General features: G+C 18.5%; 6 protein-coding genes across 6 annotated transcripts; 4 read left to right on the top strand and 2 right to left on the bottom strand.

Annotated features, from left to right (window-relative positions):
- Positions 1-561: 561 nt before the first annotated feature.
- On the top strand, positions 562-9,059 carry PRELSG_1216300 (conserved Plasmodium protein, unknown function; the record flags this gene model as incomplete). Its single annotated transcript, XM_028677941.1, has 5 exons — positions 562-8,202; positions 8,329-8,424; positions 8,517-8,624; positions 8,718-8,792; positions 8,895-9,059. 5 exons carry the CDS (start codon positions 562-564, stop codon positions 9,057-9,059), a joined length of 8,085 nt encoding a protein of 2,694 aa, XP_028534280.1.
- Positions 9,060-10,256: 1,197 nt separating this feature from the next.
- PRELSG_1216200 (phosphatase, putative) lies at positions 10,257-14,210 on the top strand (the record flags this gene model as incomplete). The annotated part of the gene is made up of 1 exon (XM_028677940.1): positions 10,257-14,210. The coding sequence occupies one exon, from the start codon at positions 10,257-10,259 to the stop codon at positions 14,208-14,210; it is 3,954 nt and encodes a 1,317-aa protein (XP_028534279.1).
- Positions 14,211-15,409: 1,199 nt separating this feature from the next.
- On the bottom strand, positions 15,410-16,558 carry PRELSG_1216100 (ATP synthase (C/AC39) subunit, putative; the record flags this gene model as incomplete). Its single annotated transcript, XM_028677939.1, has 1 exon — positions 15,410-16,558. One exon carries the CDS (start codon positions 16,556-16,558, stop codon positions 15,410-15,412), a length of 1,149 nt encoding a protein of 382 aa, XP_028534278.1.
- Positions 16,559-18,482: 1,924 nt separating this feature from the next.
- PRELSG_1216000 (conserved Plasmodium protein, unknown function) lies at positions 18,483-19,394 on the top strand (the record flags this gene model as incomplete). The annotated part of the gene is made up of 6 exons (XM_028677938.1): positions 18,483-18,489; positions 18,595-18,641; positions 18,716-18,799; positions 18,958-19,060; positions 19,131-19,227; positions 19,373-19,394. The coding sequence occupies 6 exons, from the start codon at positions 18,483-18,485 to the stop codon at positions 19,392-19,394; spliced, it is 360 nt and encodes a 119-aa protein (XP_028534277.1).
- Positions 19,395-20,403: 1,009 nt separating this feature from the next.
- On the bottom strand, positions 20,404-22,509 carry PRELSG_1215900 (ATP-dependent zinc metalloprotease FTSH, putative; the record flags this gene model as incomplete). The annotated part of the gene is made up of 1 exon (XM_028677937.1): positions 20,404-22,509. The coding sequence occupies one exon, from the start codon at positions 22,507-22,509 to the stop codon at positions 20,404-20,406; it is 2,106 nt and encodes a 701-aa protein (XP_028534276.1).
- A 2,319-nt stretch (positions 22,510-24,828) lies between these two features.
- PRELSG_1215800 (conserved Plasmodium protein, unknown function) lies at positions 24,829-25,662 on the top strand (the record flags this gene model as incomplete). Its single annotated transcript, XM_028677936.1, has 1 exon — positions 24,829-25,662. The coding sequence occupies one exon, from the start codon at positions 24,829-24,831 to the stop codon at positions 25,660-25,662; it is 834 nt and encodes a 277-aa protein (XP_028534275.1).
- Between the last annotated feature and the right edge of the window lie 526 nt (positions 25,663-26,188).

The following is a 26,188-nucleotide window of genomic DNA, read 5'->3' as shown; positions in this document are numbered from 1 at the left end:
TTTTTTTTATCAAGAATATATATTATTTTCTTTATTATTATTTTTTTTTTTTTTTTCTGCTCTTAATATTATAAATTTTTATATATCAAAAATGAATATATTATTTTAGAACATTTCAAAAATAATTTTATTGGAAATTTGTTATGAAAATATATGGACATATCTACTTTAAAGATAATACATAAAATTAACTCTAATAACTTAAATTTTTTTAAAAGTTTGATAATATAGTTAAAATTTTAATTATTTGTTACTAAATGATCTATTTTTTTTTTTTTTCCTAAGTCATATACATATGTGTAATATTTTATGTTTCTTTTTAAATTATAAAATATTATAATTATTATTCATATAGAATTATATATTTTTTGTAATATTTACTTATGTGACTTTATAAATTATGTAAATATGTATTTTCTTTATTATAAATGTGTATATTTTTTAATATGAATATATAAAATTAAAATACTAGCTTTGTATCTTCAATAGTATTTATGAAATGCTTAGATGGGATAAAATAAAAAATAATTAAAAAAAAAAAAAAAGATTAAATATAACAAAATGGAAATGAGGAAAAATAAAAAAAATAAAAGTTGTAACAATAATGATGATGGACTAGATAAAACATTAAATGAAAGTAATAATGAATTTTATAATTTGAAAAGTTTGATTGATTATAATGAATTGAAGTATAATACATATGCAGATAATAACTCTAATATTTTAAGTAATACTTACGAAAATATTTATGAAGACCTTTCTTCGAATTATGATGATAGCGCATATGAATCAAATGATGACTTAACTGAGTTTTATTTATATAACGAAATTAGTAATCATAAGTATAATAATAATTTATATGATTTTTATTTGAGTAAATTCAATAGTAATATTGAAGAAAAAAATAAATTAAATGAGTCTAATTTAAGTATTATTAATCAAATACCATATATATTAAATAATGTAGATTATAATAAAAGTAAAATGAATAGAAACAAAAATGAAAACATGCTTGAAAAAAATACATATGAAAAAAGAAAAGAAATTTACAATACAAAAAATAGTTATGAAGATACCTATAAATATGATAATAATCAAGTAGAAAATAAAAAGAACGAAAATTTATCAGAATTTAAAAGAGAAAATAATATATTATGCAATTCATTGAAAATAGATGAAAATATTATAAAGAAAAAGAATGATTTAAAAAAAGGTGGTGAAAAAAAAAATGACAAAATAGAAATAGGAGAAAAAGTAGTTATTGATAATGTATACTACAATACCTTAATTAATAAATGTAATTACACTGTTTCATGTTATATGTATAAAAAAACTAATGCAACACATATTTATAGAAAAAAAATATTAGTTTTAAAAAAAAATTTTCTAATTATAAATAAATTTAAACCTAATATCAATAATATTTATAAAGATATACATAGAGATATTTATGATATATCATATTCTAGATATAGCAAAATATGTAAAAATTCAAATAACATTTATAAATTTAGTTTATATGCAAGGCGATTAAGTAGAAATAATGCAAGCTCCAACTCTGATAATAGCAATTTTTTTTCCTTAAAAAAAAAAAAAAAAAAAAAAAAAAATAATTATAAAATACCAAAAGATGAATACAATTTTAACAATGAACATATTCGCTTAGCTAATCACAATTTAAATATAATTTTAGAATTAATAAATTTAATAAAAATTATTTCAATATATGGTTCTTTAAAAAAGTATATTAAAGTAATAATTTATAAATATACAAAAAATTTATTTTTAAAAAATTATGAAATATGCTGCAATACGCCAAAGTATTTTGTATTACTAAAAAAATTCTACAATTCTATAAATAGATTCGTTTATAATTATATTTATGTAAATATATTAAAAATTAAAAATATTGAAAAACTGAAATATAATTATATATATGCAATTATTGATGTTGATAATTTTTTGTATTATTATAAATATGAATATAATAAAGATATGTTCATACCACTCTTTTCTGATAGACAAAACAAAATCAGTTTCCATTTTTACACCGATTACAATTTATACTTAGGATATTTTATAGTTTACAATTATGAAATAGAAAAACATATAGATTTTAATTTAAATAGAAATTGCGAATTAAATTTAAGTATTATTGAAAACGATTTTTTTTTATCAAAAAAAAAAAAAAAAAATGTATCAGCACATAGTACGACGTCATCAAATAAAACGGAAAGTTTATTTGATTCATTTGATAAATCAGATAATATGATTTTTAGTAAGCCTTCTTTATTAAATCAAAAAAATATTATTTTTGATAAAAACTATTTTTTTGTAAGAAAATTATATAATGATCAAAAAAAACACATTCAGAAAAATAGTAAATATATGGCTAATTCTAATGACAATATGCATGTTCATTTATTTATTTATAAAAGTAAAAACAGATTTGAATATTTATTACCTTCTAAAAATACCACTGATTTATTATGCGATGAAGATAATTTATATATGTCTAATAATAATTTAAATAACAATTATCAATTAATTAACTTGTTTTTAAATAATATTAAAAGGACTATGCAAATAAAAAATAGATTTAATTATTTTTTGGAAAAAATAAATAATATATTGGAATTTAGAAATTTTTTTGTTTCCATTATTTCAATTTTTTATATATTTTTTTGTTCTTATTATAAAAATTACATACATATAATAATCCTATTAACCATTTTATTTCTTTTGCTAATAAATAATGATAAGAATTATGATTTTTATAAAAATATATTATATGAATTTCCTATTTTATATTTATTTTTTCCTCATAAATTATTATATAAAATTTCTAAAAAGTCGAATTTATATCATTTGCACACGTTTCTTCATATTTTTCTTTTAAATAAATTTCCGGTATTTTTTCAATATCTTTATAAATATTACAAGTACAAATGTATTTATTTCTTTGTGTATACTCCTTCATATTTTAACAAATATTATAATAATTATTCTTTTTTTAAAACTAATGATTCAGATAAAAGAAAATTATCTGTTGGAAGAGTAGGTAAGATAAAGAATAGCAAAAAAAAAAGTATTAGTGAAGTATGCAATTATCAATATATAAAAAATGATACCTTAAATAATAAGAAAAAAATAAAAAACATGAATAATTTAATGGGATTAAGTTCAAATTTTTATATAAGTAATAATTATATAAATATGCACTATAAAAAAAATGAATATAGTAGTAAGTATGAGAGATGCTATAGTGTGATTAGACAAAATGAAATTAATAAAGATATGGAAAATGAAATTAATAATATAGGGGATGAACAAAGCAAAACTAATAAAGATGAAAGTTGTCAATGTAAAATAATTAATAATAATGAAATTAATAAAAAAAATATTTTTAATCTTAATAGCAAATTTAATGAAAACACTAAAAATAATAATAATAAAAAGAATAAAAATAAAAACAATCAAAATGAAAAAAATATTAATGATAAATTTTTGCGCAATTTACGTAAATATTTTAAAAACAAAAATTTAAGTAGCATTAATACAAAAAACAGAATATTAAGAGGAGACAAAGAAACAAATAATAATGTTATAACTTCACCAAATTTTGAAAAAAAAAATAATTTTAAAAACATTGATAGTACAAATGAAGATAATATATATAATAAAATTTTGAAAAATAATAAAGTTACTCATATAATTAAAAATAATGAGCAAAAAAAAATAGAAAGTTTTAATATAGATGAATATAGAAATTTGATTAATGCAAGTAATTTAAATAACTCTAATAAAATTAATGAATATACAAAACTAAATGAATGTAACTATAGAAAAAGTTATTCTGAAATAAAAAGTAATTCATATATGGATATAAAAAAAGAAGAAAGAAATATTTTTAGTGATAATGAACCAAAGACATATATATATAGTAGTTTATACCCTCATAATCCATTATCAAATAAGGGAATCTATAATGATCATAAAAATAGTTGTATAGAAAACAATAATAATTTTAATAAAGAAATAATAAATTATTCAAGTGCATTATTAGATAGCGAATTGGGTATTAATGAAATTATACTAATGGATATAAAAATAAAAATTATGAAAAATATGAGAAATAATTATTACGATTCAAAGAATGAAAGTAAGATTGAGAAAATACAAGATGAAAGATATAATATAGATGAAAAATATGATAAAAGTAGAATGAATAATAATGGCTTTTATTTTAAAATTAATAATGAACATTATTCTTTTGATTACAACTTATATGAAAATAAATATATGCATTGTTGCAAATTTTGTAATTATAATAGTTTTTCAAGTGAAAATCATAGTGCCAAAGATATGAAAAGTAAACAAAGAAATAATATTCATAAAAATTATATATCAAATTATGAAGTATGTGACCATAATAAAAGTTCTTTTTATAACATTAATGAATATTTTCCTAATTATTTTTACAATTCTATTGAAATGATATATATTAATATAATATTGATTTTTATTTACTTTTATTGTTTTTTTATTATAACAGTTCATGGAGGTTTAAATAACGACTTTCCTTTATATTTTTATTTTTTAAATAAAAAAAAGAAAAAAGAAAAAAAAAAAAATTATAAAGAAAAAAAAAATAATTTTTTAGAGCAAAATGATGAAAATTTTAAAATGTACACAAAAAAAAAAAGTGATGAAAAAAAGTGTAGGTCTAATTTTTTATATAAATCAAAACATATTTTTGAGAATTGGAAACAGAAAAGAAAATTAATTAAAAAAAACATAAAAATTAATTTAAATAGAGAAGAATATCATGATTTTAATGATACTAAAAAAAAGGATTCTATTGAAAATGAAGATTCATTATTTGATGAGAAACAAAATGAAAATAAAAAAATAACAAGGGATGGTTCTCCTAAAAAAGATGAAATAAGCAATCCCAAAATGTGTAAGAATAAAAATTTAATCAATTATGTTTCACTTAAAGAGAAAGAATTAGAATATAAAAACTCAAATGAAAATATAAATATAATAAATACAAAACTTTCTGAAAAAGAAAAGCAAGTGGATAAAAATGACAGTAATAATAATTATAACAAAAATGATAATTGTAAGCCATTTTGTACATTTAACAAAACAAGTTACTCTACTGAATTACTCAATTTACGTAATGAAAATTTTGTACTAAATAAGAATATATCTTTAAATCATAAATTATTATCTTCTAAAAACATTTTAATGAGTGAATTACAATATAATTATAAAAAAAAATTCGATATAAATAGTAATTGTTCAAATGATCGTGACTTTGTAAACAAAGAAGAAGAAGTTAATTCAAATAAATGTATATATACTGAAAAGAAACAGTATTCTAACGAAAATGATGAAAAAAAAAAGAAACATTTTAAGTTTTTAGAAAAATTAAAAGATATTAAAGAAGAAAAAATTACCAAAATAAAAAATATCTATAACTCTGAAAAAAAAAATAAACGTTTTAAAAAAGGATTTAATATTTTAAAAAATAGAATCAGTAATGATAGTATTTTAGAAAATTTTAATAGATCTAAAGAGAATTTAAATGAAGATGGAAATGAAAAAGTAAAAAAAGATGAAATGGAAAAAGAAAGGACCTATGATAAATATATAAAAAGTAACGAACAATATTCTCAGAGTTCTATTATTACAATAAATGAAGATGATAAAGAGGATCAAATGAATATTACACAAAAAAATATTAATATAAATAAAAATAATGAGGAAAATATTGACAATACATTATCATTAAAAAACGATTATAATAACAATAATATAAATGACATCGAAAATAAAAATTTAAAAAAAGATAGTTATAAGTGTTCTAATTTTATTTCAAGAACTTCTTCTTATAAAGAAGGAAAAACAGAAATTAATTTAATTGGAAATAATTATAAAAATTCAGAAATGAAATATTTAAATACAAATTTGAGCAATGATATATCTTTAATTCGCGAAAAAAAATTATATAATGTATCTTTTAATTCTAAAAGTAAAGAAATGAAAAATAAAATTATTTCTTATATGAAAAATAAAACTAATAAAGAGAAGAAAAATAAAAATGATGAAACTCTTAAAGAAAATTCTCTAAATAATATATTAAACGAAAAAAAGGACTTAAAAAATTATAAAGAAATAATTAATTTAAAAGAGAATAAAAAAGTGTGTAGTTTAGAAGGCAGCAAAGAAGAAATTAATTTAAAGGAAGATAAAGATATAATTTATTTAAAAGAGAATAATGAAATAATTAATATGAAAGACCATTATGAAATAATTAGTTTAAAGAATAATAACAAAACTATTAGTTTAAGCAATGATAATAAAATGTTTAGTTTAAAAAATGATTATGAAATAATTAATGCAAAAAATAAGAATAATATAATTAATTCAAAAGTTTATAATAAATTAAATAGTTTAAAAAACTTCAGAGAATTTTTAAATTTAAAGGATGATAAAGAAATAATTAATTTATTAGATAATAAAAGGAGAAATTTTACTGTAAGTGCAAATATGTCTTATGCAATTTTGAATACAATAATTAGGAAAAATTATAATTGTGGTAAATTTGATAAGGGCTATTTTAGTGAATATGATTCATATAGAATATTAGAAAATAAAAATAATAATAAATGTTCTCATTCTAAAATAATATGTGGGAATTTAGAAAAAGTAAAAAGTAAATATACTAAGGGAGAAGATAAACTTGCAAATAAAATAAATAGATCATGTATAATATTAAATTCTAATGAATTTAAATATGAAGTACTTAATAAATCAGCCACTTTAAAAAATCATTTGAAAGAATATAATAAAAACAATTCGGAACAACAAAATACAGCAGACAAAAACTATTTATCAAAAAAAAAAAGAAAGATATTTCTTCATATGAAAGAAAAATTTCTAGAACTTAAAAATAAGAATAAAAAAAAATTTTTTAAAAATAAAATAAAAAAAGTATATCATAAACAAAATTCCAATATTAATAATGAATGTGAAGAAAAAAAAAGAAATACTGCAAATAGATATAATTTATTTTTAAATGAAATTGTAAATGAAAAATATTTAAATAAATTTAAAAAAAGAATGCTATTTACAAATATGTTAGAAAAAAATAATAATATTGATAAGTTGTATTATTCATTGGATGAATATAGTTATTGTGATAATTACATAAACAGTAAAGAAAATTCAAAAAAAAAGAAGGAATATGAAGTCCTTGATGAACATCATGGTAATAGAAATAATAAAATAAATAAAGGGAATAATATAAATGATATATATGAATTAGATGATAGTAAAATGTATAAGGATGGAGGATTTTATAACGAATTTGATAAAAAAAATATACCTAATTTATCACAAATTAATGAAGATATAAATTTAAATAAGTTACAAGTTTTAAAGAATTATAAGAGTAATAAAATTTTAAATAGTAATAGCAGTAATAATAATAATAAATGTGAATTAATAACAAATTTCAATCAAAATATCTTAAAAAAAAAAAAAAAGAGAGAAAAACATTTCATAACTGCAATGGTAAATAACTTGCATAAATTTTTGTTAAAAAAAAAAAATGACTATAAATGTTTGAACAAAAAAAGAATCTCTCATAAAGTTTATTATAATTTACTAACAGCTATTATTGATTATCTCTTAATTATAACTATTACATACAAGTATGTTAACAATATATATAATATATATATATATTCTAAACATCTTCATTTAAAAGCTAAAAAAAAAGAAAATAAAAGAAATTTAGATTTTAATCATATTGTGCGCATAATATATCATAAAAATGTCTTTTCATCAAATGCATATACATTAAATATATGTAAGCATAAGAATATATATTTAAAAAAAAATATATTTAAACAAATATTTGTTCAAAATAAAAAACATACGATAAAAACGAATGAAAAATATGATGAAGAAATTTCATCAGATATTAAACTAAGTGAACAAACAGAAATAAAAAATAGTTTTGTTCCAAATAAATATTATGAAGAAATAAAAGATAGAAAAAACATTTTGAGTTTATATAAAAGTGCAAAAAGCAATATTAAAATTTTTATGTCCAAGCATATGATTCTTAATCATTATTTAGAGAAATTCTTAAATCTTTTTAATCATAAAAATTTTAACTTGACAAAGGTTAGGATGAAAAAAATAAAAAAAAATAAGAAAGGATATTTTTAAGTTATATATATTCATATATATTTATTTAATGCTAATAAAAACATATATTAATTTTTTCTTTTTTTTTTTTTTTTTTATTAGATTGTCATTGTACTGCTAGGATATTTTTCTCTTTTATTATTTCCTATCAAATTTCACCATTTGGTTATTTTGAAAATATTACACATGTATTATAAGGTATAAAATAAACATTTTTTTTTATAATTTTAAAATAATTTTATATTTTCTTTAATATTATATATAATAATCTATTGTTTAAATATTAATAGGGATTTTTAAGAAGATACCATAAAAATATTATCTTAAATAGTATCTTAGAAAAAATAAAAAATATTAAAATATATTTAAAGCTACATAAACCAATTTGCTCTTTAAGTGTAATATAAATAACAAAGAAAAAAAAAATATATCTGTATATATATAATATTTTTGTGTAATATTTAAAATTATGTATATATATATATATATAGGAAGAAGAATACTATACTTTAATTGAAGAAATTAACAAAACATGTAACCAATGTTTAAACATATCGCAATTTAAAGTAAGGATTTTTTGTGTTAATTGATTAAAAAAAAAAAAAATCAGTTATATATATGCATTATATATATGATACAACTTATTAATTTGTATACATTTTTTATAGGATATTAATGATGAATATGATTTAGCAGATATTATTATGAAAAATTTTAGAGAATTTTCAGAAACTAAAAGAATAATAAGGCATGAATGGAACTTCAATCTCTTAAATAATTCACCGCATGACAACACAAGTATTTTTAATACGAGAAATTACACTTTCTATTAAAAAAAAAAATATTGCTTTAAGCACTCATCTTTTTTAAGATATATGAATTTCAAGCCATGCATTTTCAAGTATTTTTAAAAATTTATGAATAACTTCTTTTTATAATATACTAAGAAAAACTATTTTTTTTATTAATTTTTACATAATAAAATTTAATTTTATTTATGTTTTTAAGTAATTTTTTTTTTAATGTATATATATTTATATGAAATTTTTAAATTATATCTTCTTAAAATTTTTTTTTTTTTGTAATCTTTTTTAAAATATTTTTAAAGATAATTCAGATAATTTCTATCACTTTGAAAATTTTTATTATTAATATATTTAATTATTCTTTTTTTCCTTTATTCCTTTTTTCAAATTTTGTAGAAACATTTTTTAGAATATAAATATTAAAATTTTCAACACTTAAAACTTTGTTATTAAAATAATGTTACATAATTATATTAATGGATTCATAATATTCTATAATTTAATAAAAGCATGCACTAAAATATAACAAATTATAAAAAGCTGAAATGGCATTTTTATAAATTACATAACACTTAGTTAATATGAGATTTTTTTTGTACTTTTAATCCATTTCATTTTACTTTTTTTTTTTTATTTCACTGCATTTTATTTTATATTATTTTTTTTATTACTTTTTCTACAATTTTAAAATAAAAAAATAATATAAAAAGGAGTGTAGAATCATGCAAAAGAAAAAAAAATATTGTAGTTCTAGCAAGTGTAGAAATAATAATATAGAATTTTTTTTTATAAAAAAAATAATAAAATTAATATTTTATATTTTTTTTGGATTATTAATATTTTTGGTACAATTTCTGTTCAGAACAACTGTTCTATACAATTAATATAGTTTATAAGCATATTTTAAATTAATGTAAGGAACAAAGTTATTTATTTCTTTTTTACTAAATAAAATAAAATGGTTCCACATTAAAAAATTAAAAATTATTTAAAATATATACTGTTAATATTTTTAATTTAAAAAATAAAAGATATTTCAAATAAAAAAAAAATATTAATACAACCAGATATTTTAAATATACAATAATATATATTTTAATTTTTTATTTATTTTGTTTTTAATTAAATACAATTGTAATGAATATAATATAATTAAAACTTTTATTTTTATTTATTTATTTATTTATTTTTTTTTTTTTTGGATTTTAATTAAATGCAGTTGTAATGAATATAACGAATTTTGTTTTAATTTTTTTTACTTACATTTTTTTAAAGAAAGCTACAAGGGATAATATTAATCACAATACATTTGTATTAAATTATAAAACAAATGGTTTATTGAAAAGAAATGTTTTGGAAAAAGAAAATAATGAGATTGAAGATGAAGAAAAAAAAAAAAAAGAATATGAAGAATATATAGTAAATAAAGGAACAGATGAATTTGAAAAATTAAATTATAAATATATGGACTATGTTAGCTTTTCGATTATTAAAAGTAAAAACAAATTTAAGCATGCTTTAAATGAATTTTTAGTTTTTCTTGGTGCTCAATATAAGGATGATGAAAAAATCGTTGTTTATGTAAGATTAATTGATGTTTTATCTTTATTATTTATTCATTTTAAGGATAATTTAAGCAATTTTGATCATTTTATAAATAGTTTTCAAGATAGGAACAAATTTTTTAATTTAATTGAAACAGAATATTTTAAAGAATTTATCGACGAAAAAAATTATTTTGTTTTTACTTTAAAAAATGCCTATTTTAGAATTAATTCTGTAAATAATGAAAAAAAACAAATTTTAAGTAAAAAAAAAAAAATTTATGAAATTTTTTTGAGTAATTGGAAAAATGATGGATATTGCTTTTATGATGTTAATGACAAGAAATCTTCTTATTTACCAAAAATAGTCGATCCCAATAATCCATGTAAAAGTAGTAAAGGAAATTGTAAAATATTAAAGAATGTTAATTTGACTTGCGCTCCAACCAAAGGTAAACATAAAAATTTAAATTCTGAAGTTACAAAAATTCATAGTTCTAGTGTTGATGAATCAACAAATACAAAGGAAAATGAAATTATTAAAAAAGATAGTGGAAATAATGGAAATATAGAGGATAGTTTAATGATTGAACCTAATACAAATAATACTTGTGGTATTTCTGAAAATAAAGAAACTATTGAGAATAAAAAAGTTCAAGTATCATCTGAAGTTTACTATAAAATGAAAAAAAGCTTCTTTTTAAATGGAAATCCTTTAAATATAATAGAATTAATAAATTATATTACCACAAATCATAGTAATGAAGTAGTTTCAAAACTTTATGAAGGTTTGAAAGAATTAGGTATAGTTACCTTTGAACACATTGTTAGATATACTAATATTATAGGAATATTTTTTTCTTATGATATTTTTGATGAATTATATTTACAAATTAAGTTAATAAAAGAGTTTTTTAAAATTGAAGAGAATATAAATAAAAATGTTCCAGACACAGAAAATACAGAAAAAAAAAAAAAAATATATTATGGAAAATATGAAATGAGTGAAGAAGACACTTTTCTTCCACCTAATTGTTTAACTACTTACTGTAAATTAAAATCTGTTTGGATGCAAAATAGAAACTTTACAGTAAAAATTGAAAAAAGTAATACTAATAGTATAAATTTTATGACAGTAGGAGATATTGGATATGGTTTTGATAAAGAAAAAGGAGTATCATTAGAAAATTTTTTAAGTTTTTTTGGTTTTAATGAATTAAAAAATACAGCAGATAATATGCAAAAATGGCATGCTGAAAATAAAGCTGATTTTGTTGTAAATTTAGGAGACAATATACCAAAAAATGAATTCCAAGATCATAATGATAGTTATGAATGGCATAAATTAATAAAGAAACTTTTTGTTTTTAAAAAAACTAACGAATTACAATTTAACAATTCACAAGAAAACCAACCTTCATATGCTAAAAGTATAGTTGATTTTTACAGTGAAAAACTAAAAGGAGTTATCTATAAAGATAAAAATAAAGATAATCCAAATAAAAATAAAAATTCTGAATATGCCGATGATAATGAGAATTATTACAATAGTTTTATTGAATCTCATAATAGTTTTTATGATAATGATGAAGTAATTGATGAATCATTTGAAGCAATTCCATTTTATTCTATATTGGGAGAAAAAGATTATTTTAGTTTTCCTAGCGAACAGATTCAAGAACATTATTCTGATAAAATACCAGGATATTTTATGCCTAATAACTATTATTCAGTCAATTATGAATTTACTTTTAATTCGTTACAGGATAATGAAATTAACAGCAATGAAAAATTTAAGGCATCATTTATTTTTATTGATACATGGTCTTTAATGATTGGATTTCCTATAATAAGAAGTTACAGATCATTTCGTGAACAATTTAATTGGTTAAGTAAAACATTATATGAGAGCGCAAAAGAAAGCGATTGGATTTTTGTATTTGGTCATCATCCTTTAATATCTAGTGGAAGAAGATCTGACAATTTTTCTTATGAAGAACACTCTTTTAATGAAATCATAAGGGATTTTCTATTCACCTATAAGGTTGATGGATATTTTAGTGCACATGATCATTTAATGGAATATATAAAATATGGAAAATTAAATTTATTTATTAATGGTTCTTCATCAAGAATAATATTTGATGACTCCAAAATGAGTAGAGGGTTTTTTGGAAAAATTATTGGAAAACTTTATCCTGTTTCTTGTTATGTATTAAAAAAAATTCACAGAGGGTTAAAACCAAAAGGATGTAGCATTAATAGATACACTAAATGGTATAATAAATCAGATATAGGATTTAGCATTCATAAATTAACAAAAAAAGAATTTGTTACTGAATTTATAAATGGAAGGAATGGAAAACCTCTCAGTCATAAAATTGTTATAAAAAATAAAAAAGATGAAAGAAAAAAGTTTTATGATTTAGAAGGTTATGCAGATGATAGAATTAAAGAGTTAGAACTCAAGATACAAGAATTTGTGTCAAAAAATCCTGATTTAGTAAAATATAAAATTAAAGAATTTGAAGAAAATAACGAAAAATATAATTTAATTTTGAACAAATTGAAAACAGAAGAGGAAAAAAATATTTTTAATCAACTGCTTTTTTTAAATAATTTGGTGTTTGATATTTCAGAGTATACTACTAATTTACCTATAAGTACATTAGGAACTATGTATGAAATGGTAGATAAATATAAAATTTTTTTTAATAAGGAACTTCATAAATATATTCATTCATCTTTAGAAAAAGCCATACAACAAGAAAATAGTAGAGTAAATGTTTCAGGTGAAGAAGAGAATGATGAAATTGAAGAAAAAGGACAAGATAGTTATGTTGATGATGACGCTTCAAAATTAATAGAATCTTTAGGTGTAGACCCAGGAATTCTTGTAGAGAACTATGAAAAAATGACATCTGAACAAAAAGAATTTTTACAAAAACAAGTAGGTAATGATATAATATTAGAAGATTATATAAATAAAATTAAATTATATTTGAAAAGAAAAGTAGAAATGGAAGAAAATAAGAAAAATAATGAATTAGAACAAACAGAATTAAAAACCAAAGAAGAGAAAGAGGATGGAGAAGAAGAAGAAGAAGAACAGGAACAACAAAAAGAACAAGGAGAAGAACCACAAGAACAAGAACAACAAGGACAACAAGAACAAGGACAACAAGGACAACAAGGACAACAAGAACAACAAGAACAAGGACAACAAAAAGTAAAAGAAGAAGAAAAAGAAGGAACAAATAAAGAAGAACCCATGTTAGAGAAAGAAACGTATAAACAATTTAGAAATTTAGTAGTAAAAGAAAGTAAATTATCAAATCAAAATTATATTTTATTAATGTTAGGTTCTCTTAAAATATATGATGAAAATAAATATTCTTTAAATATAGAATTAGAAAAAAAAATTATAAAAGAAGTTACATCTTCAAATTTTATTATGAATATAGAACCTAAAAAAACTTTTTTTCATTTATGCATTGAATTGGCACCAGAAATTAAAAGGGTAGCTAACAACCTTGGGGGAGTAGGAAAAAAAAAACTTTTTTTTCACTTAATTAATAAATTACATGCAGAAATAATGAAGTTAAAAGATGAACTTCAAAAAATTTCTATATAATTTTACTATGTTTTTTTTAATATAATATATATAATTTCAAATTTGTTTGTAAAATTATAAATTTTTATAATTTCAAATTATTCTCATTTTAATTAAATAATTACCTTAAATTTTTGTATTTTTATTTTTACAAAAGCCACAGGCATATTTTTTATTTAATATTTATTGCATATTTTAAAAAAATTTTAAAAAAGAAATAAATATAAATATTTTATTTTTTTTTTATGTTTTTATGTTGTTTATAAGCAATTTTAATGATGACTATTTTTTGTATTTTACTTTTTATTGTAATTCATATTTCCTTTTTTTTTTTTATACATATTTTACACCTTTTTAATTTTCTAGTTTTTGTAAAACTATTGATCAAATTTTTTTAAAATTCTTTAAATGTTTCTTTTAAAACCTTATAAAGCAAAATAATTAATTTTTGTTAAAATATATATATATAAATAATAATAGTTTTAGAAACTAAAGATTAATAAAATATATATATCCTTTATGTATAATAACAAAGGTAAAAAAACATACTTTATTATTATTCTTTTTTAATAATACATTTTACATTCCTTAATGTGGAAGCGTCTTTTTTATATCACAATAATTTAACTGAAAATTTTTTAGAATGTCTAAATAAACTCCATTTATATATAAAAAAGATTAAGGGTTATTTTTTGCAATTTTTTTTTTGACGTTAAAATATTTATAATTTAGAAAAAAATCAATAGATTTAATAAATTTTTTTTAAATTAGTACTTATTCATACAAATTACAAAATAAAAACATAAAAAAATAGCTATAAATTAAAAAACATGGTAATTTAAAATATATATATATATATATATGGTAGCACGTATGCATTGAAAATAAATAAATGAGAAAAAATAACAAAAAAAAATAAAAAAAAATGAAGACGTATCTTTATGAATTATATATATATTGTGTGAAATAAGTTATACAATGTATATTTATATATATAATCATTAACCTTTAATACTTAAAAAAAAAAATTAATGAACAAAATTTATAATAAAAATTTAAGTAAATTGTTGAAGAAGAAATATTCTTTTTTTCTTTTTGAGATAATATATTTTAAGAGATGCAAAATTAAAAAAAAGTTCTATAACATTTGCAATAGATACATATATGTTTATGTATCTAAAAGTATTTATATTTCAATATTTTTAAAAATTATATAAACATTATACTTGAGGTTCAAATATTGGAATAATACTATCTATACAATCTTTTCTATTCATTAAAATCATATCAGAAATCCATACAATGTTTCTAATTTCTTGTTCTTTTAATTTTACCCAGGCATAAAATATACCAAAATTGCAATGCTGATCAAAAGCGGTTTCACATAATTTAACAAGTTTCACGTATAATAAATCTTCTAATGATTTAATTTTATGGTCTAAAACTTTGTTTTCATTCATATTTTCATTTTTTATGTAAAATTGTTTACATTCTTCATATAAATCATAATATATAGGGTAATGTTCCAGAGCTGCTTGAACAGTTTCGTTATTCCAGCATTTTCTAATTCTATCTGTTCCTTCAGGATACAAATAGCCAAAACATGGAAACATATCATTTCTATCTTTTTGTAATTCAAGACTTAAACTAGAATTGATAGTGTTTAAAGTCACTGTCAAAACACGAAAATCTGCTACACGTTTTAATATATGACCCATAACTTCTTCTGTTTTTCCTCCCAATTTTTTTATAAAACCATAAAAGTCTTCTAACCATGCTTTTTTTAAGGTATTTCTTAAAATTTCAATATCTATATCATTAAGTATAGTAGATACATTATTTTTTTCATTTGATGCATTACATGAGAGATATTTATCAAAATATGATCCAATAGGGGTTTCAATTAACAACACTTTTAGGACGTCATCATAGGAATTTTTAACGTCCATTGCAGTAATAGCTTTCATTTGCGGAAAATAACCAAGTGGATCAACTCGATATAATAATTCTTCAGCGGATTTTTTATTTAATGTTCCTTGTATTAAACTTATAACATTATCAATCATTTTTTCCTTTGCAATATAATCTAAAAATGTTCTTAATGGTTCTTCTGCTTGAGCCCTTATATAATTGAATTCATGTGCCATCTTTTCTTTACATTTCTGAGCAATAGTTGTAACTGCAATTGGGGATGGTTCATCCATCATAAATGAACCATAATCGGTATCTTCTAAAACCGATTTTAAATCTTCTAACGTATCTACTTCTGTCAATTTTTTATATTCTTCTGGTGTTAGAAAACTGCTACGAAATCCTCTTAGTAAAGCTTCTAAATATCCATTTTTTGAATTATAAAAACATAATTCCATTTTTAAAAAAAATGAAAAAAAAAAAAAAAACTATAATTGCATTTAAGGAAAAATATATTTAGCTCTATAACTATACAATATATAATTTGACTCTTCTTAAAAGTTAAATAATATAACAAGTAATTTATACACGCATATAGATTATTCTTCCCTTGTATTAGTTTTATTTAATAGTATATTATAATTATTATATTTTTTCATAAGTTCATGTCGTAATACTCTTTCAATATAAAAATGATTCCTAATTATAAAACATCCTATAACATATACTTTATTTCAGTAATTTTCTTAAAAATATAATGCAAAGTATTTCAACAAAATAACGCTAGTAAAAAATCATTTAAACTCCAAATAAATCTTAAAAACTTTCTTTGCTTTGTGTGCAATAACATCTATTTTTTTTTCTCTAGTATAATAATAGAGAAAATTAAAATTTAAATATTTTAATTACACTTAAAATTAAAAATAAAAAAATAAAATAAATGATATTTATATATATTCAAAATAAAGTGATATATTTTAATTTTCTATATATAAGTCCATACATGATTTTTTTTATTTTAAATATATGTTCATATTATTTTATACATTTATATATGTATATATATATTATAAAAAAAAAAAAAAAAAAAAAAAATTGAAAAATATAACTATAAATTTTAATTTATTTTATATATTTTTTTTTTTTCATAAATCTCATATATTTCATATATTTTTGAATTATTTAAAAAATCAAGCAATTTTCATAAGATAATAAATTATTTACAAATGTTTTAAAATTCATTTTAATTACTTTTTCATTATTTAAAGAATTATTATATTCAATAAAACCCTTTTTTTTTTTTTTTCTCTTAACTGTGTTCAAAAAAAAAAAAAAAATTATAAATAAATACAAAATAAAAAAGTAAAAAATAAAATGTATATAAATTAAAATTAATTTCTCCTTTTTGGCAAATATTTTTAAAAAAAAAATATATTATTTTGTCTGGCCTTGCATGCTTTTGTTCCGAATCTCATTCTAGCATTTTGTTCATCTAAAATGTAGTTAAAATGTGAAAAGGATAATGCTTATTAGAAAAAAAAAAAAAAAGCTGGTATATTTTTTAAATTGAGTTACATTTTCTTCTAATTAAAATTGACATATTGCAATATTTTCTCTCAAAAAGACTGGAATAATTTTTATAGTTTATTTAAAATAGAGATTCAAAAAAAAAAAAAAAATAAATAGAATAAAATAGAATAAAAGTTTAGGATAGTACCATTTATTAATCTTCTATAAAAATTGCAATATGTTTTTTTACAATACTTGTTTACTAGTTTATAATTTAAGTTGTTTTTTATTACTATTTTGTTATTTAATTTTTAAATATTAAAAAATAAAAAAATAAAAATAAAAGATAGTTTTAAAATGTTTTTCGTCTAAGCTGCATACTTTTATAAGATAGATTCATATTTCTTTTTTATTATAAATAAAAAAAAAGAAATTTATATAATCAACTTTAAGTTTTTAGTTTTTATCTAATTTTTAAAATTAAAAAAGAATCTATGCTTTTTATATTTTTTTCTTAATTTTTAGACACATTTTAAAATACTTATCCTTATAATAATAAAAATGTACTCAAGACACAAAACTTACGTAATAAATTATATATTCTTCTTATAGTATCATAAAAAAAAAATTTTAATTTCAGAATAAAATAATTTTCTTTTTCTATGAAAATATATATTTTAAGTAATAATTATTTTTTGTTTAAAAATTAATTTTTCACTATTGCATATGTGATATATATAAGTAAATATTTGAGGAAAAAATAAATATTAAAAAAAGTTATCAATATTTAAATATTTTAAGCATATAATTATAATTTAAATACTAATTTTTTTCTCTAATATAAATAAGATTTAATAAATAAACATAAACAAAATGAATGGTATTTTAAAATAAAAAAATACTCGTATATTCATTTACTTATATTATTATGTAACATACAAAAAAAAAGTGCATTTTTTCTTTTTTTTCTATATAATTTTTGTAGAGAACCTTGAATATATTAGAAACAAAAAATTAATAGAAATATTTGAGGTATTAAAAAATAAAAAATAAAATAAATTTATATGTTTTCTTTTTTAATAAATAATACTATTCTAATTAAAAAGGGGTTATTAGGTTATATATATTTCAAAAAGCCTAAGAATATTATAATGTCTATTATTGATGAACTAAAAAAATTAGAAAAGGAAGTACAAATAAAAATATAAAAATAAATTGTAGAAAATTTAAAAGAATAAGAAAAAAAGATAAAAAAAAATAATAAATATATATTTAATATCTTTACATTAAAAATATAAATGTATATATATATATATATATATAATTTTTTATAAATTTTTATTATTAGAAGAAAATAAAAAATGTATTTAATAAAAAAGACATAGAAACAGTATACACTTTTATTAATTTAGAAAACAACAAATATATAACCAAAGATAAATGCATTTTGGGTATTATATGTTTACTTTAACTTTTTATTTTATAATCTTCACATTATATAACCTTTTTTAATTTCTTAAGGATTAAATCAATTTTTATTAAATAACAAACAAAGAGAATATATGGAGAAAACAGAAATTAAAGACAATGTTGATTTAGAAATATTTACATCTTATGCGTTAGAAATAATTTTTTATATAATAATTTTAATTAAATATATTTTATAAGTATATATTGCCTTGATAAGCACTGATAGTCTTTAAATTTATACAAAATTTTTTTATTGACTTTTATTAATTCTTTCATATTTTATCACCTTTTAGAGAAGAAATTATTAACGTGTAAAAAGAAAGAACTATAAAAAAAGCATATTAAAGTGAAGATAAAGTAAATACTCAACATTAAAAAAAAAATTTAGGTTCTTTTTTTTAATAAAATGTAATAGAACGTACAAAATAGTTTAATTAAAATATATTTATATACATATGAAATTCTGAAAATTCTATTGAACAAAGTTATAAAAATATCTAGCAAAAATATCTAATGTTTTTTGATGGAGTATTTTTATGAAAATACAAAAAAAATATTTATGTAAATGTTGCATTTTTAACCAATAAGATAGTAAAATGTATATATACTTTTTTGATACTGCAATTAAATTTACGTATTTTCTAAATTGTTATGTAATTTATATTGTAAAATTACATATTTCAAAAAAAAAAGAACTTATTATAAAATTTTTTTTTTATTCTTTCTTATTCTGGATACTTTACATAAAAAAAAAAAATTAAATTATAAAAAGAAAAAAAACATATTTTTTAAAAATGAGAAGAAATAAAAGGTTTAGATATATTAAAAAAAAAAAAAGGTAACACATTTCATATATATATAGAAATAATATATTTATTAATTTAATTAATTAAAATAAAAAAAAAATTGAACAAGTTAATAAACAAGTGTATATGCTTTAGAAAAATTATCATATTTATTTTTTTTTTTTTATTAAAAGCAAAATAATATTAAAATATATTTACTAAATATTTTCAAAAAAGTAAAAAAAAAAAAACCAAATAGGAAATTTAGATAAAATCAGCATTATAATATAGCAAAGAATACATGTGTACATTTATATATGGATATTTTAATAAGTTGCAAAAAAAAAAAATGAAGAAAAAAAAATATGCATAAAATAATGATTTTAAAAAATAAAATAAATTCAGTAAAATTATAATAAAAGTAAATAACATAAAAAAAAAAAATTTACATGATGAAAAAAATAAAACATAATAAAATTATTCATATTATAACAAATGGATACATAGATATATGTATATTTTTTTTTTATATATATAAATTAAGAAATTCTATTGTCTTTTAAGTTATAATCTTTTTGTTTTATTTCTCTGTTTTTTTTTATTTGGTCACATTTGCCTTGTATAGCTAATTTAATTTCATCGCTTGTTAAAGTTTCATATTCAACTAAAGCTGAAGCAATTCTATGCAATTCATCAATGTGTTGATTTAAAACATTCTTAGCTCTATTGTAAGAATCTAATAATATTCTTTGAACAGATTTATCTATCTTAATTTTCATTTCTTCACTAATGTTTTTTTTATCTTGTAAAAACATAGATATATTTTCTTCATTTATACCAACCCCGTAATTCATAACAAGAGATTGTGCTATGTGTGTAGCTTTTTGTAAATCACTTGAACAACCTGTCGTAACATTATTTTTTCCAAAAATTATTTCTTCAGAAACTAAGCCACCCATTAATACATCTATTTCACTTTGGACATCCTTAATTTTTTGACTATACTTGTCACTAATTGGTATTTTCCAAGTGACTCCCAATGACATTCCTCTTGGCATGATAGTTGCTTTATGGACAGGATCAGATCCCTTTGTATAAATATTAACTAGTGTATGACCACCTTCATGATAAGCTGTAATATTTTTTTCTTCTTCATTTAAAGGAGATTTTCTTTGTAATCCTACAACAACCCTATCAAAAGCTTGCTCTATAGAATTCATATCTACTGACTTTTTTCCTTCAACAGAGCACTTGATAGCTGCTATGTTTAAGATATTATTTAAATCAGCACCAGTCATGCCAACTGTTCTTCTAGATAAAACGTGTAAATCTACGTCGTCCGATAACAGAATTTTACTACTGTACATTTTTAAAATTTCATACCTTCCTTTTATATCAGGTAACGGAACTACAATAGTTTTATCTAATCTTCCTGGTCTCACTAATGCCTTATCTAAGCTTTGAGGAAAGTTTGTAGCACATATTACAACAATTCCCTCGTTTTGTTCAAATCCATCTAACTCTACCAACAACTGGTTAAGAGTCATTCTTACTGCACTATTATCTCTATTACTTCTTTTTGATCCTACAGCATCTATTTCATCAATAAATACAATACATGGGGCATGCTTCTTGGCAGCTTGGAAAAGTTCTCTTATTCTCCTTGCTCCAACTCCAACAAACATTTCTTCAAACTCAGATCCTGATGCTTGAAGAAAGGGAACATTTGCTTCTCCAGCAATAGCTCTAGCAATTAACGTTTTTCCTGTTCCTGGTTCTCCTGATAATAAAATTCCTTTAGGTAATTTAGCACCAATTTTTGTAAATTTTTCTGAATTTTTTAAATATTCAATTATTTCTTCTAGCTCTTCTTTCACTTCATCACATCCCTTTACATCTGCAAAAGTTACCTTAACATTTTCTACGGGAATTATTTTTTTATTTACTACCCCTATTCCTTTTTGCACATTTTGTGAAACTCCTTCTAAATATACACTCGCTGCTGCTACTAATATTAAAAATCCAATTGTTGATTTAAAAAAATTCCATAACCCTTTTTTATTTCCCTCTATTACAGAAACTTTTAAAGGTTTTTTCGGATCTATTTGTAAACTATACACTTCACTTGAAGGAGCTTTTTTTTTTTCTAAATAATCTATTTTATATGATGATTGAGATGAATTATTATAAGATGAATTTGCATTTAAATTATTTCTTTCATATGTGTTTGAATGTTCATTATTCATTTGATTTGTGTTTACTTCATCTATATTTCTTCTATTTGACTTATTATCATTATCATATTTTATATTATCAAGATTTGTATATTTTAACTTATTCGTATATACTAATGCCTTTATATATTCTTTAATTATACTTTCATTTTTTACATAATTAGTATTTTCATAATGTTTTATAACTTCATTTGGATTATGTGCATTTGCTTCCTTATAAAATTGTAATATTAAAAAGTTATCATTAGGTTTATAGCGAACTTCTCTTTTTAATCTATCTAGTCTCTCATTTTTTAGTAAAGTAAAAAATCTTTTGTTATTTAATAAATATTTTATTTTTTTGCAATTATTTATATTTAACATATTACTCCTTTTCATATCTAGCAATACAATATTCCGTAAGAGTATCATCTTTTTAATTTTTTCATCAAGCAAAATTACGTATTCATAAGTATATATGAATATTTTAATTTAAAATAAAAAAAAATAATGTTTTATACTTCTATTAATAAAATTGTACCTATATTTTTATTAAAAAATAATAATTCTACTTTTAATATGAAAGTTTTATTTATATTTTTATTTAAAAAAAATTAACATATTTTTATTTAAAAAAATGTCATATATATTTTTATTTAAAAAAAAAAGTTTTTATGCTTTTATAAAAAATATTATAATTTTATTTGTAAAATATTATTTATAATTTTAAATAAGTAATAAAATATATCTGTTTGTTTAAAAAAACATCAATTAATAGCATGAATTCTAGTACTTAAGGTACACATTTATTTCTTATGAATTATAACATAAAATAGTTACAATTAAAAAAAATATATTATAAATGAAAAAAATATTTTAGTATATATGCAATATATAAGAAAAAAAAAAAAAAAAATTTACATTAATATGTTATAAAATGAGAGATATATTTTTTATAATATTAAAATTAATTTATGTTAGATCATTTTGATTAATAGATATTTAAAAAAAAATTTTGTTGTAAAAAATAAAATTGAATTCTTTTATTTTTTAACTTAAAATTCATAAATACAAAGTGCCACAAAATGCTATTTTATGTTATGTTCTTTTAAATATATTTTTATTTAGATATTTTTCTTAATTTTTAATTTTCTCAATATATATTTATATGTTTAATTTTTAAAACATTTTAGAGTTCATAAATGTTTTATATGTATGCAAACATATTTATTTAATAAATTATGTATTTAATTTTTAAGTACTAAAAAAAAAAAAACTAAGCACATAAATGAATATATTTTTCATATAATTTTCACTAATTATTTATTAGTTTTTAATTTTTACAATGTTTATTTCAATTGTTCCATTAGCATTTACCATGGTACATATATTGTAATATTAATTTAATATAATAATAATGGAATTTGAGAGGAAATCTTAAAATATAATAAAATAAATGATTTTTAAATAAGTTTTATGCTTTGCTAAAAAAATTTATTTGCAAATTTTATAATATGATATAAAAATAGATACTTAAATATTAAAGAAAAATATGCCTATATATATATTTAAATGAAGAATGTTTTTTTTTTAATTTTAGTCATATATTATGATTCTTCAATACTTTTAATTCGAAACAGATGTATTTCTAACACTAATTATAATTGAGCGCATAATAGTAAATTTACATAATACTCCAAATTTATGAAATAAAAAGCAGAAATAAATTCAAAGTAGTTAAAAATGTATATAATAAATTATTTCATCCTTAAGAAATGGAAAACCTTTTAAACCTTTTTTAATACATTTATATTTTTTCCTATTAATCACATTTAAATTATTTGATAAATCCCCACATATTTTTTAATTTATGAAATATAATATTTTTTTTTCTTAATTTTTTCAGTCCATATTTCAAAATACTTGAAATTTAAGTTGAATTTTTACTTTTATGTATTAAAATTTTGTAGCCTTTTGTTTTTTAGAAAAAATAAAATAAATATTATTTCCTAGGTTTTCAAAATACTGATATCAATAGCGTATTATATAAATTTTTTTTTTTTTTGTGCTACAAAAATTTCAATTTTTTTATAATTTATACGTAAAAAAAAAAAATAAACTTTTAATAATGACATTTTTTATCAATAAAAGTAATATAATTAAAATAATTTAGAATTAAAAATCTTATATATCCTTAAAAAAAAAAATAAAATAATTATTCTTTTTTTTTTTCTTTTTGATTTTTCAATAATCATACAAATAAATAGAAAAAATAAAAATATTACAAAATTTTTTTTATTTTTATGAATTTAATGTATTTAGTAGTATTTTATTTTGTTTAAATTTTTTTTTTTGTTGAGGAATTTTATTTATGTTTTTTAGTATATTTTTGTGTGCATGGCATATTTTTTTAAAACATTTGATAAATGAATATGAAAAGGTTTTAGTGTTTTAACCATTTTTTTGCAATTAAATAATTTTTTATGATAAACTTTTTTCAATTTCATTTTTTTTTTTTCTATTTTTAGAAAATATATATATATTTTCTTTTTTATTATTTTTTTTCATTTTATATTTTAAAAAAATATATATTTTTTTTAATTACATTTAATTTTACCAATTTTTATCATGTATTATTATATTGTATTAATAATGCATAAAATATAATAATAAAAAATAAAAATAAATAAATAAATAAGTAAAATTATAAATATATGAAAAAATTAAATTAAAAGATAAAGGAATAAGAAAATGCTATGTAAAAACAAGAATAATGTAATACTAAAATTTTTGAAAAGTGGTAGAAACAATGCTTTTAATAACTTTATAAATATATCTGAAATATGTGGTAATAAAATATTGTTAAGAAGATATAACACAGGAACTCATAGTTTAAGGAGTGAGTTTATCAGTCAAAATGCTTTTTCTTTCCTAAATAATAATAATAAAATATTAAGAACAAATTTAAGAAAATGTTTTTCTACAACATCAACTATTCAATCAAACATACCAACAACACAAACTACCAACAGTTTAACTTCTGAATATTCAAAGGACATGTCGATTTTAAATAATTCCAATGTTTTAATATTTTTCGATAAAAATCAGCCTGAAACAATTGGTCAAAAGATTTATAGATATTTAGATATAACCGGATTTTTAACAAGATATAATAATAGAAAAGAATGGATTCTTGATTTAGATCCTTATACTAGATTGTCTACAGTTATGTTAACTGAGTACGAAAGAAAATTAATGATTTTTTTAAAATTTCATGTATATTTATTATTTGTAATTTGTGTATATTTATGGTATCATGCTCAAGTTCATTTTACGATGAAGTCACCCTGCCCAAAGCCATATGCATATGGACATTTAGATGGAAGAAAAAGAGATTTTACTTGGCATGGAAAATTATTTTTTATTTATCCAAAGACTAGGTGTAAAGAATGTCGCTGGCTAGATGTTCAATGCAAAAAAGAATGTTTTGAAAAACTAAAACAAGAAGGGCATAAATTTATTATTAATAAAGGAGATCCTTTATCAGTACCAAAAAGTGTTTTATATCCATCTCATTTTCACTAAACTATTAAAAATTATTTAAAACTAATTTTATTTTCCTTTTTTTATTTTCTTTCTTTTTTTTTTCTTTTTTCTTTTTTCTTTTTTTTTAGCTAATTTTTTTTACATATATTTAATACCTAATTTTCGCAAACAATAAATGGACTTTAAAATATTAACATTTTAATGATATAAATTGTAATTATTTATTTTATTTAAATATTATTTATGCTTTAATACTTAGTAATATTATTATATCTAATTCTCTTTATATTATATTAAATCATATTGTTATGATATATATATAGCTATTTGTTTACATTTAGCTTTTTTTAATCTTCTTTTTTATATGTTTTAAGAGAATTTAAATAAATCATTTACACATTTATGAATGAAAAATATGAAAAAAAAATTATTAATCTATAATTTATAAAGAAAAATGTTTTAGGATATATATTTATATGTATATATATTTTTTTTTTTTTTTTCAAACATACATTTTTTGTTATTTCTTACGAACATTTATTACTCTTACAATTTTTTGATATAA

The sequence above is a fragment of the Plasmodium relictum genome (genome assembly GCF_900005765.1).
Source record: "Plasmodium relictum strain SGS1 genome assembly, chromosome: 12".
NCBI lineage: Eukaryota > Apicomplexa > Aconoidasida > Haemosporida > Plasmodiidae > Plasmodium > Plasmodium relictum.
The sequence above is the reverse complement of the archived record's forward strand: the minus strand, read 5'-3'. Positions and strand labels throughout refer to the sequence as shown.